At 36.3% G+C, this 14,175-nt stretch overlaps 1 protein-coding gene across 1 annotated transcript; it reads right to left on the bottom strand.

The window, feature by feature from the left end:
* Positions 1-3,005: 3,005 nt before the first annotated feature.
* LOC102808876 (uncharacterized) lies at positions 3,006-13,347 on the bottom strand. Its single transcript, XM_006819415.3, has 7 exons — positions 13,129-13,347; positions 8,135-8,453; positions 7,871-7,909; positions 7,216-7,340; positions 6,999-7,063; positions 6,730-6,899; positions 3,006-5,367 (listed from the first exon to the last, which is right to left on the bottom strand). The coding sequence occupies exons 1-7, from the start codon at positions 13,156-13,158 to the stop codon at positions 3,569-3,571; spliced, it is 2,547 nt and encodes an 848-aa protein (XP_006819478.1). The 5' UTR covers positions 13,159-13,347; the 3' UTR covers positions 3,006-3,568.
* Positions 13,348-14,175: the final 828 nt, after the last annotated feature.

The following is a 14,175-nucleotide window of genomic DNA, read 5'->3' as shown; positions in this document are numbered from 1 at the left end:
AAATAACTCGTTGACGTTTAGTTGGGAACACGACAGAACCAGAACTTGAACTGGACGACTATGATACACAGTTTATGTTGAAGTTAAAAGTTCCGCAAACATGCCGTGCAACCACTGACGGGATGACTTTCGTCGACAGCGGTTGTCGCTGAGCCGCACGCTACAACTTCGTGTGTGATGTTGCTTGCTGGTCGTGGATTGACTGAGTCTTGATTACCGGTTAAAATGTTGCTCTTTTGGCGTTGGTAATTTTTATTTGGAACTGAGTAACGCCGCAACGTCGCCAGCAGAAACCTGGTATCTCGATGCTGATGGTTGCGGCTGCATAGTAATCGCTGATTTTACTGCTGGTGGATCTTCTGAGAGCCGTTCAAGGTTTATAAAACTCAATTTCCAGGTGGTCAACATACATTAAGTTCTCCCAATCGTAGTATTCCATGTGATGTACACCTGACATGCCAAAAATGTTGTTGAACGATTTGAACTGGATAAAAATAGCAGACGAAAATGTGTTTACAAAATAAAAATAGTTCGGTAGCCAATGAAAATACCATGTTCATTTGCATATCGACCGTGAAAATACCGAAAACATTATTGCATGGGTGATATGCAAATTAGTTTGGGCCAAAATAAGTGACTGCCTAAAAGTACCATTACTGTTGTTCAAATTTCATTTCACTCGGCAAGTATATTCATGTACCCCAAGGGGAAAATATCATACTTCTAAATATTGTTTATTTCGAAAAACTGTACTCCTGAAGGGACTACTTTGTTTGCTCTCAGACCTCATTTGCATATGGGTTGTGGAAATACCGATTTTGATTTCATGGACGAATCAAAATAAACTGCAGTACATATGTAATAATATATTAGGTATAACATGTATGACAATTGACGCAATCGCACTCAGAGTCCAATATAAATAGGCTCGCGATTAATTGTATTAGCTTATAAATGATTCGTAGGCAATGATTATTTCATTATTAGTGTGATGGTGCTGAACGGAACAAAGGGTTAATAGGTAATTGTCACAAGCATAAAAAAATTGCTCAAGAATCATGGAATTTATATTTATTATTTTGTGTGTTATACGAGAAGTAATAATGACATACCAATAGGGGTGGACAATTATTATGTAAATTATCTTATTACAGGATTCAATTCAAACAGTTCGACTTAGTTTTGTTTAAATACTGCGTCTTCAACGCCTTCATTTTAACCGTCAAAATATTGCCATATTTTGCACATGTTTATTTTTGTTTTAAATTTATGTTAGTTTTTGACCACGTGGTTATTTCTCATTGTCTACATGTAATTTTAATGGTATTAATGTTATTGGTCAATAGTACAATGTAATACACGACGTGTCGATAGAAGTTAAAGGCTGTTAGAGTTAATTATGTAAACCTCGCCCTTTAACCTCATTACCATTTGTCTACCACCATTATTAAATACTTATCTGGCAGTTCAAAAATGTTGTTAATTGCCTGTCACGAGGACTGATTGAACACCTTCTTAGGCATGATTAACTTGTATTCCCTAGTTGCATTATACTGTGGCAATGGAAATGTGTCCAACACAAAACTAGGATAATGTGTTCCCTATGCTAATATTATACACACCTATGTTGTTATTGCAAGTTTGTTCGATGTACTGAATATAAACACCAAATGCATGTATTCGGCGTTATTGATTTGATTCATGGCACCCAGATAAAATTTAATCAGTAATATACCCGTTCAACCCGCAGGTATATTCAACTTTCAAAATTTCTAATTTCAGCGTTAGATATATTAACTAAAGGTTGTAATCAATCGTAAACAATACGACGGAATTCCTGGTTACGTAATTAGTAGTATGGAATGTTGGTCCATTTGTGTACAGAATTATATTATGCAGGATGTGACGTCAGATTCGAATTGCACATGTCCATCTCGTCATTGTATGGTGGTTCGCGTCTGTTTACATTAGCTGGATTGCGAGTTCTAATTTTGTCTTTCATGTTTATATGTTCGAAAATGTGCCTCCAACTTCGATTTGCCTTTAGAATTAGATACGACCCTAGTTCGTTAGCAATTTATTCAGTGTAAACTATGCTACTATGATAAACACGTTATTACGCCGAAATCCAGTGAAATCACGTCGTACATACGACTATATTGAAACGACGAATCAAAACCTTTCTATATTTAGAAGTGAAGCACACTCACTAGGATCGATGACTGACGGCACAACAACTTACAATATAATCGCACTCGACATAACAAAGTGCATTTTAGTATTAAATGACTATTATGTTTCATAATTTGCTGTTTTAAAGTAAGCTCATATTAATTAAGTGTAAAGTTCACTAACCGGGTTACGTTGCATGTATGCTAATTTAAATGTTACACGCGGTATTAGTGATCGGAGAACAGATCAGGTATTCGGGAGGTTCTTTTGATTCATGGTCGGTTTTATAATTGAAAATACGAACAAACAACCGAAAACAAGTACATATCTGAATCAGCGGAACATGCCATTATCAACATGACCAAAAATCGAATATTTCAAAACAGTCCGATTTCTCAGACACGTTACTTATAATAATGTGTTTGCACATACTAGTACTATACACCTTCCCCCATGAACCATTACATTACACAATGTGATAATTTCACGGATGACTAATCATGTAATTACAAATGACAACAAGTCAGAAAAGCTATTCTTATCAGATAACATTATTTCTTCGGATTTTAGAAGTTATGTTGCGCGAATAAACGATACACTGAGGGACAGTTGTTTACGTTGCTGATAGTATGCATGAATAACATATTATACAGGCAGGCAAAAATACAAACGAACGAACAAAAGAACTAAATATCAAGCATTATTTCATATCTTCAATCACGTACGCAAATAAGAAATATGTTGAACCTTATTCACATTAGTGACAGCATTACTTATCTCATTTTCCACCCATAGCCATACAAACATTACATACATTATAGGATGCCGTAATGTTTCTAGAAATATACCACACAATGTTTATTGGTCAGATTACATGCTTCACGCAGACATAACCATATGACAATACTGAATTCAGAGAACGTTTTGAATATTTAAATATTTTAGTCCTTGAACGTATATAAGTACTTATAAATATAATAACTGAATTGAATAGATTGCGTGTGTTTACATACAGGAAGATAACTGTACATTGCCACGCGTTGAAAGCACCTACAATATATTCATATATGTCTACGTATAGTTATCGTTTAAATCTACGTGGATAAATAGTTAAGGTAAAATGTCCTGTCATTTATTAAGAACACTGCTTATAATTGCATCTTTATTTCTATAAATAAATTTAATACCACGTAGCAAGGAATACAAATTCATATAAAAATAACAAAATTCTCAATTTATAGTTATCTCCATGGTATTATTACATAATAACACAATGTTGTAAAGGATTTATAAAGCAAATATACACAACAGTCGTCATGGTTACATGTTTACCATTGACAAGATATAATTACAGCGCATCTAATGTCATAAATGTATGTCTCCTCTGATATGCAATTTAATTTGACTCGCTAGCTGTAATTACTGTGATTTCGTCTGTTATTACATCTGTTACAGTAGCTGATGCAGGTGTAGCATCAGTATCAATATTAGTTCCTTGTTCCGTTGTTGGTATGTACCTATATGTGCTCCCTGGAGGCGTTGATGTTGTATTTTGTAAAGTTGTTTCTGTTGGTGTTGTAGCTGATGTTTCTGCCTTAGTCGTTGTGTCAGATAACGTAGACCCTTCAGAGGTGGCCACTGGTGACGTTGTTTCTGAATCAGTTGTTATAATTGTATCTGTTGGTGTTGTTGCTGATGTTTCTGCCTTAGTCGTTGTGTCAGACTCTTCTGAGGTGGCGAATAGTGAAGTTGTTTCTGAGTCAGTTGTTATTTTCTGTGGCGTTGTTTCAATTGTTTCTGTTGGTTTTGTAGCTGATGTTGCTGCCTTAGTCGTTGTGCCAGACTCTTCTGAGGTGGCGATTAGTGAAGTTGTTTTTGAATCAGTTGTTATTGTCCGTGAAGTTGTTTCAATTGTTTCTGTTGGTGTTGTAGCTGATGTTTCTGCTTTAGTCGTTGTGCCAGACTCTTCAGAGGTGGCGATTAGTGAAGTTGTTTTTGAATCAGTTGTTATTTTCTGTGAAGTTGTTTCAATTGTTTCTGTTGGTGTTGTAGCTGATGTTGCTGCCTTAGTCGTTGTGCCAGACTCTTCTGAGGTGGCGATTAGTGAAGTTGTTTCTAAGTCAGTTGTTATTTTCTGTGACATTGTTTCAATTGTTACTGTTGGTGTTGTAGCTGATGTTTCTGCCTTAGTCGTTGTGCCAGACTCTTCTGAGGTGGCGATTAGTGAAGTTGTTTTTAAATCAGTTGTTATTTCCTGTGACGTTGTTTCAATTGTTTCTGTTGGTGTTGTAGCTGATGTTTCTGCGTTAGTCGTCGTGCCAGACTCTTCTGAGGTGGCGATTAGTGAAGTTGTTTTTGAATCAGTTGTTATTTTCTGTGACGTTTTTTCAATTGTTTCTGTTGGTGTTGTAGCAGATGTTGCTGCCTCAATCGTTGTGCCAGACTCTTCTGAGGTGGCGATTAGTGAAGTTGTTTTTGAATCAGTTGTTATTTCCTGTGAAGTTGTTTCAATTGTTTCTGTTGGTGTTGTAGCTGATGTTTCTGCCTTAGTCGTTGTGCCAGACTCTTCAGAGGTGGCGATTAGTGAAGTTGTTTTTGAATCAGTTGTTATTGTCCGTGAAGTTTTTTCAATTGTTTCTGTTGGTGTTGTAGCTGATGTTGCCATCTTAGTCGTTGTGTCAGATAACGTAGACCCTTCAGAGGTGGCCACTGGTGACGTTGTTTCTGAATCAGTTGTTATAATTGTATTTGTTGGTGTTGTAGCTGATGTTTCTGCCTTAGTCGTTATGTCAGACTCTTCTGAGGTGGCGATTAGTGAAGTTGTTTCTAAGTCAGTTGTTATTTTCTGTGATGTTATTTCAATTGTTTCTGTTGGTGTTGTAGTTGAAGTTGCTGTCATAGTCGTTGTGTTAGTCAGCGTGGACTCTTCTGAGGTGATCTTGGGTAGAGTTGTTTTTGTAATGGTTGTGGGGGCGTCAGTTTCCTGTGAAGTTGTCGTAGCGGCCATTGTAGATGTTTCTGTTCTCACAGATGACGTAGATGACGTTGATGCTGTTGATGTGCTCCGCTGTGGAGTTGGCATGGTAGTTGTATATCGTGGGGCAGATATGGGTACTGAAGTATGTATAGCAGTGGTTGTCTTTTGTACAGTTGTTCCCACTGTACTTGTAAATACTGGAGGAGATGTCGGTGTTGCTGGTGAATTGGAAAAAGACAAATTGATACAATCAGTGTTCAGAAAACGTGTCTCAGCTTTTTTCAATATCAATAATATATAAATACAAAAATATTAATAATGTATATCAGATAATATGAAAGCACCAGTGACATCAAGGGTGAACTAAATGATGTAGAACTAATAACTTATAAATATAATTAGTTATCTTATCTATGATGTAATCATACCATTGGCGAATCGGCTTCACCACAAAAAACTTTCGAATTTTTAACTTATAAATTAACATTTAATTTACTAAATTTCATTTTTTACAAATACGTTTTCAATATTGTATTGGGTAAAACAAATATATTCCTAATATTATTTGTTTGTATTCTAATCGTTCATTTGTTAAAATATTCCAGAAAATGCACAAAAATAACAAGTGTGTTGTAAATTGTTGCAATTGCACTTACAGACTATATCATTTTGTGAAAAGATTAATTTTTCCCATATTGGGCAATATATACAATACTTGTAATGCCGACATTGTGCTAAATGCGCTTTTACCAATAAAAATGTGCACACCACGTTTCATGAAGGCACGAAATATGGCAACTTCTAGATATTTATAAAACATTTATTCCAAAAAATGAAAGGAGATGATTTCATTGGCTGAACGCAAAAGATAGGTCGCATCAAATTGTTTTGAAACGCTTAAAATTACAGAGATTCATTTGCTGAAATAAATTTCAAAGAATATAGTTACATGAAGTTCAATTATAATTATCGCATAGAGCGTTAAATTACGACATTATGCCAGTGTTAAAGAAGAGATTAAAGGTTAATTGTCTGAGTTCCATAGACTTGTGATAGATATTTTATAAAAAAAAGAATAACGCCTTCATGAATCCTGGTGTATATTTTTTTTATAAATATAATGGTCTTCTGTTATTTTATTTAGTATATAAGTTTCAAAATTGACTTGTGCAGATATGTTTTCAAATCTGTATTCCATAATCTACAACCGCCAAAATTGTCCAATGGTTAATGATGAATATGAAGGATTTCTTCTCATGTGATAGTGGGCTGTACAAACAAGTGATCAACTACACTGGTATACGGGAAAAACAAACAGTCTGCAAGTTGTTTTTATAACCTAATTAATTGTAGGACAAAGATGTTTCATATGACCCAGTAACAAATACAGCTAAAATTTTATCCAAGTGAAGATTGACCATTACATTTGTCACACAATATGCGGACGGGTTATATAATACCTATAGGGTAAGTTTTAATGCAGTTAAAAATGTGTTGAAAATCTAACATATTCAACATTTCAGTTGTAAATTAAAAATGTCTTTGCACAAACCCCATAATCATATCTATGTTAAACTTACTTTCTATTATGTCTATAGATTCTATGTCCACATCTATTAAATAAGTGGCATTCTCGTCATCAAGTTCGGTAACTAATAGTTTGGTTACTCTCTCATCAGTGATAGTGACGCCATCGTCCTCAGCAGGTCTCTTGAAATAAAGCTGGAAGTGACTAACTACACTACCTTCACTGAAAAATAACATTTTCAGTTTCAGTGACAGTTACAGATTGACACTACTGAAACATAACATTATATTATATTGGTAATTATCAGTAATTCGTGAATACCTGAAACCTGTCACTTCTGAATGATTGTAGTAATCACCAGGTCCACTATTGTAAATAGTGTCCAACTGCAATGAAAACAAATAATATACAAAAACAACAACATATATAAAAGTAGCCCCAAATCTAGTTAGTACAAAACCAGCAAATGAATGTTCGTCTAGTCTTTATTTCAGACTACATACAACGGATAGGATAATGAAAAGCAATATGGCCTTACCGTTACAGTAACTGCTTTTTCTAACTCCTTATATTCGTCTGAAGTTTCGTCTTCATATTTATCGCTCCATTCAATAGCTGTGCCATTCAGGTGAGTCACATTCATTGATCCAACAAATACTTGTCCTGTTACATAAATATTCATCAAATTGTCTGTTATTATTGTGCTTTGATGCGTTGTTGGCATTATTATGTAATTCGTGTATGTGACACTCTGCTACATAACCCTACTGACTCTGAATAATCTTCTATGGACTTCTCGGTTTATATTGTAGAACCGTGAACCTACAAGATTATTTCAATTTCCACTTCTCTTTCTTGAAAATGTCGACCCCGCCACACTTTGGTGAAAACGGAGAAACGGGATTCTCTCATTTTAGACACCATGTAGAACTAAGACCATAACATTTTAGCAAGGTGCCTACTTAGACTTGAGTAATCGGATAAATAAAAGTAGCAACTTAACAAACGGTTGCCATGAAGAATATTGAAATATTTATATAACAGAGTCTATGATAAAACAGAACCTATTATTCGTATCAATTACAATATCCAAATTAATGTAAATCGTTTTTATGCGAACTTGTAACTGTGATCAATGTGAAAAATATTTTCTTTAAATATTTTTAACAAATTGTGTAAATATGTGTACTAACCTGGTGAATCTAGTACATCGTCCGTGTCTGTTGGAATTACTGAAACACAGAAGTGGACAAACGTATCAATGTCGTCGTCGTTTGTGTAAATTATACAATGGTGCCAGCCACAAATATAATTAGCAACTGGTGGGGGTTGCAAAATGTTTTGTGTTTCCAGTCAACAATTGTAACTGTCACAACTGGACATTCTATCTGAATATCACATATTCATGAAAGGTTAACATTGTTTAAAAATAGAAATGTTGATACATATGTACTTACATAGAACACATAAGACGATGACTAAGACCACAACCAATACTACTGCAATAATTATCCATATCAACGCCATCCATTTTGTTGTCAGTCTGTGTTTTTCATCGTCCTGTTGTATCTTCCATTTTTTCAAATCGGCTACAGAACCCCAAGTTGTGCCGTCATATACGAGTTTGGAGTCTCTATAGCCGTTCATGTTAGAACCCAGATCCTCGCCATCACTTATGTCTATTTCAACTGTCTCGTGATCGATTTTATCGTACGAAGGATTTGTGTATGTCACATCATGTTGGGTGAATGTCGTTGTGAAATCCTTTGTTTCTTCCTAAGTGGGTTAAAAATAAATAAATTTTCAAATTAAATTCGTATAGCATATTGCTAAATGACGTAAAAGAATATTCCAATGTGCAGTTGCTATGAAGAGCAAACTCCCAAACTCTCGCCACAGAGATACGACAAGCGCCATCACCCGACATGTATAGCTATTATGATTAATGCGACTCTGTCGCATGGTGGCGTACATTCAATCAGAAGAAACGCCAAGCAATAAACACAAATTTACGCTCTATTTTCAATTTTGTCAAGTAAAATTTACATTCAACGTTATTTTCATGTACTTTTATTGCGCAATATCATTTAATAGTGTGATACTATACCAAAAATGTTCATATCTCGATTATTTCTTTTGTTATCCAATATAACGAATACAACATATGTAAGCGTTCTGCCATTCTACCTGATTTTTCATAACGCATGTTTATGTTGCTAGAAAAAAAGGCCAATGCTGCAAACCGACCGTGTCCATCTTCAACAGCCAGGGGTTACATCGAGCTGGTGAAACCGCGCGATTCAGACGGTGACCTGCCCTGCCTGGGGCTTACTGTAACAATAACGAATTGTTCTGAGCATAAGATAACGTCACGGTGACAGCGCCAAGCTCTATCGCGTAACTTGGGTAGCTGGTAGTTTTACGGGAAATAAAAAGGGCTTTTTACAATTTACAAGGAAAAAAAACGTTTTTACAGTTTACAGTGAAAATTGAATGTTTACAGTTTACAGAGAAAATAAAGGTTATTTTACATTTTACGGAAAATTAAAAAAAGAACACCTAGCAAATTCTTGTACGTACCGAAAACAACGACACATTTTTACAGTGTACAAAACAAATATTTGATTGATTACGTTGTACGTCTAGCCTGTGATTACAGAATTACGGAATTTCTTTTTTCAATTTACGTTGTACGAACAAAAAAATATTGCAATTACGTTGAACGAAAATAACCCTTGCCCCCCTGTAATAGTTTAATGGTTGAATTGTTCACTAGCAAAGACAAGTGATTTACTCTGGCCTAACAAACTTAATTACTTGTGTTTTAGATTAGGTTTAATGCTGCGTTTTTATAATAACATTTGGTCATGATACATTCATTTGTGATGGGATGAGGAGGAATGGCTGCTACATAGTACCAATACTGTTTACCCCACTCCCATCTATCCGCCAACGAATAGTTAATAGTTGGAATAACCGAATAATTCAGGGTCAGTCACCGGATATCAGGCTTTTCGGAGAAAACATGAATCAATTTATTTGTTGGACGCAATAAAGGAGCAGGACGAGCAGAACGAAAAGTGATTGGCTCCGTAATCCGGGTATTGCACCCTTGGAATCATGGGATGTTAAGTTCTTGTTGTTTAAACTAATCTATCGTTTCCTATTGTCTCTTTATTTTAGTAAAAATGTAACTGTTTATCGGCAGACTGACCGGTCAACAAGCATCGTGTCTGAATCCACGCCACAAATGTCTCGCCAAATCGTTAGCTGGCAACTATCGAGTGCCACACAAAAAATCGAACACAGTGTTGGGTTTATAGTGGCATCTAAAAGCTAATGTGGATAACAGAGTATTTTAGCAAGTTTAAATATTTCTGTCAATATTGCAGCTTTAACATTAGGGTTTGATTTTCGTAAAATAAAATCCTAGTTTTAGAATAACAAATAACAGTATATGTTAGATGAAACTCATGCGTCCTAAATACTGCTATGTTTGCAGAGAAAACAAAAAGCTACATAACAATATATCTATGCCTCAAGAGATATGATAAAGCCACGATTGATTGAGTGTAAAGAAGAACTTTGAGGAAGTGACTTAAGTTCGTGGCATATTTCGGACATTTTTGTGGGTGCATATTTTAAAGTGATACAGTCATTGCACCAACGTGTTCGAACACATAATCAACTGTACACCTAGTCTCTATGCAATGTGTTTTGTCACAGTGTATTCATATGTATACGTAGTAGCATGTAAACCATTTAGAAATTGCATGACACTGTAGCAACACGGCGCCAAATTAAGTTCTATAATGGGCGTCATCTGGAACTAATCATATTAAATACAACGTTGTGACGTGAATTCGGGAGTTATATTTGTACATAACTAATAAATATGACACGCTCTTACCGCGCCAACATTCCGCGGTTATCTAGTTATATTGCTTCCATAAATGAGATTTATTAGTGACGCGCCCATGTTAAGGGTACTTTGCAATATGGTGCATACTCAGTATTAACTGAAGAGTAATATTGTGCTGGTGGATACGTCACATGTACAAAACTAAATGTATAGATGTGGTGAATATACGCAGTCAAGAAAATACCAGTGGAAACACATGGACGGTAGTCACTCGAACTGAAAATATCATTTACTAATCTAATCTAATCTAATCTAACCATTGTAAATACATAATGCATACCAGTTTGGAACATTTGACAACCCATTTTGTTCGTATTAAGTTACCGATTTTGGTGATAAAGCCATGTAGGGTGTGCCCTACGCACAATCTACTAGTATTAAAAATGGGCAACGTCATATTAGATTAGAAGCGGGTGATTGAATTTAATATTTTTCAGTAGGCAGTCCACTTAGAAGTACCTGTCACATTTACGGCATAAATTAATTATTTGAACTCCACGGTTGTATAAAGAATAGGTTATAGTTTTCACAGTGACGTCATGCGGATCTCAACTGTGGCACGATCGAGGTAGTAACAATTCGTCATCTCCAGTCTAAGGTATATATTATCAATGGCGAATTTGTCACTGTGGACCTAAATCTATAAAATAGAAACTCCTCCGTTAAAAATGTTCAATGTTATTTTTAAAGTGGTATTGATTTTTATAGATGCTTAACATATTTGAAATTACGGACCATGACCCGCGGTCAACACGACCAGATTACCTGTAACTCCGTATAGCCATATCGCGTGTAGCCATGACAACGACTGACAGCTTGGCTCAAATTGGTTATCACGAATACGTGTGGTAGTTTTGCACTGACTCATGGTCAAAATACCGATAACGAAGGTGACGAATTAGTCATCGTTTCGGAGAAACGACCCAACAAGGTCAGCTGTAATATGTTAAGGCCAGGTGAGATTGTGTACAATGTTCAGTGAATTGGGTGTTCTTGGGGTGAGCTGCGAGTCAAGGCGATTATAATGTTGATGGGAATGCTAGCAATAAGACCAATGATGAATTTATCCACTCAAACTAATAAGGTCTAACCATTCGTCACATACCCACACCATTCGACCCACACACTGGGACATATTGATGCCTTTTGCTATTTCCAGTAACAACGAATCAGAACTTTTCGAGGTAGCTGAATTCTGAGATAGAGATCAGGGACCGAAATCTGACCGTAGCACTCACTTAAGATTGCCAATGCTAACACTTTACAATGGTTCACATTTATTCCAATATTGACTATGTACCTAATATTTCACACTGGGCTGGTGACTAACTCTCCCCGGACGGATAACTTCTCGATGGCGAAAATGTACTGTGACGTCATAATCTCAAGAGTTATAATGACATTTTACAGATGAATGGCGGCGGTCGACGTATTTATCAGTGCATATACTTCCGTGTTAGAGTCGCATTCTCCTAAGTGTGGTACGTCACGGTATAACTTCAGTAGAAAACGATGCATGATCACGTGACATTCAGGCAAGTGTACGCCACATTTGTATTTTCAAATCGTGACTTCTCATAACACGATTGACGTAACGCACTCAGTGTACGAATCGTATATTGGGAAGTGCGAGAACACATTGGGTGTGCAGCACAGTGGATTTAAATAATACGGCGGGCTGAAAACAAAATCAGCGTATAATATTCCACCAATCAATTGTCGCGTAACATTTGCGATATTTCTGTATTGGTCGTAACCACAGAATGAACAAACGTAATTGAAACCTCAGTTGGAGGTGAGAGAGAGTGAGGGGGAGAGGTGGAGATTTAATGTGACCAAAATTATTCAACATTTGAGCGTAGTTGATAGTGATCAGTTAGGTATTTGATTTAATAGCACAAATATCACAATTTCAGCAGTTGTTATCAATAACGTCCAGTTTGTTCCCGGTACGCCGCATTTCACGGTCGATGCCCCATTTCATGAAGTGTAGCCATAGTGCGGATCCACACAGGTGTTATACTGACTTAACCGAGAAGTGATTTCAGGACTAACCGTGCTCAGGATTAACACTGCTGTTTTATGACTAAGTTATGATAGCTAAAAATTTACTTTTTATGGTATAGATAAACTATGTAGATATTCACTGCACCCCATTATCTTGAGCAATCGAGCTAAATTCTTTTTCAGGACTCACAAGACACCAAATACTACCTTAAGTCGTTGGTGTCACAGCGGGATTTAGTAGGCTCAATTTACAGATTAAAAATGCTTCAGTTTGAAGAAATATAGATTTTTTTTAAGAATGGGGAAGTACAATACAATTGTGGATAACACCACATTGTTTCCGGGGTCATTTATAAGACATGCACACAAACAAGACCGTAAAGGTTGTGGTAATTTCACCATTTCAATGACATGTCTAACTAATCGGCGATTTAATACATGTACGCAATGTTAAAACGATAAATTTAATTAAAATAATAGAAAACAACATTTGTTTATACATAGTTGTGAAACGCTACTCACCCCAGACGGACTGTAAGAACTATACGCCATTCCTGATAGTAGTTCGTGAAACTAATATTTCTCACTGAAATACGTCAGCTTGTGGTAGATCACTTGAACGTAGTGCGCAGATCAGTAGTTAGTTCCGCAATGAGTTCTCCCAATCACACGTATCAAGGAATTCCAATGTTTACATTACCCCCGCCCAACTGATCACACCTGATTGGAATAGGGACGTTATTGTGTTGTATTGTATGCGCCGATTAGCGCCATCTGGGGGTCATATAAACGCATAACTTGCTCCTGAACATTGGCCAGAGTAAACAGCCTCGCCCATTGAATAACAACAATGCCAATATAATATATTGTTTACGAGGTAAGGGTAATTCACGATCCAAAATGACATATTCACTATGACAAATTATTGAAAAAATGAAATTCTTGTGATAAAGTATAATGCGACATATTTACTGATGGGGGGGGGCAAGAAAATGCGTGCCAGTGTTTCTGAAATTGTGACGCATATACAAACATTGAAACCACGTAATTGTTAATAATTAAAGCAGAACTGTATATACGTTTTGTGCTTCCGCTTACTTGCGCATGTGAATGTAACTGCGCCACCAGCGGCCATTAAAAGGAGTCGCACGGTGACAGGTTTTCAAAAACGCGAATGGATAATGCCATGCGAGGAGAATAACTACATAATATTCCAGAGGCGTAGTTGAAGTCATACAAAATATACAGATTTCGGTCAAAACAAAGCATTTGCAGTATAAAACAAAGGATGTATCTGCTTACTTGGAAGCGAAATGCCCGAAATAAGGTATACATGGGACTAGTCAATTACATGCCTAGTTAGATTAAACGAGTACACAAATTATTACGACAGGCTAAACCACAGGGATCCCAGGAACTATGATCAACTGTACGCACTCCCTATGAGCGGGGCTGCTGGGGGTGGGTATCGGCTGATATCTAGTGTAAGAAATACTAGTAGACAAGGGATGAAGGCTCCAGCCAGCTCATATTTTTTTAAACTGGCAAATACAGACGAACAGAATGAAA

The sequence above is a fragment of the Saccoglossus kowalevskii genome, chromosome 3 (genome assembly GCF_978046115.1).
Source record: "Saccoglossus kowalevskii chromosome 3, keSacKowa6.1, whole genome shotgun sequence".
Taxonomy (NCBI): Eukaryota; Metazoa; Hemichordata; class Enteropneusta; family Harrimaniidae; genus Saccoglossus; species Saccoglossus kowalevskii.
The sequence above is the reverse complement of the archived record's forward strand: the minus strand, read 5'-3'. Positions and strand labels throughout refer to the sequence as shown.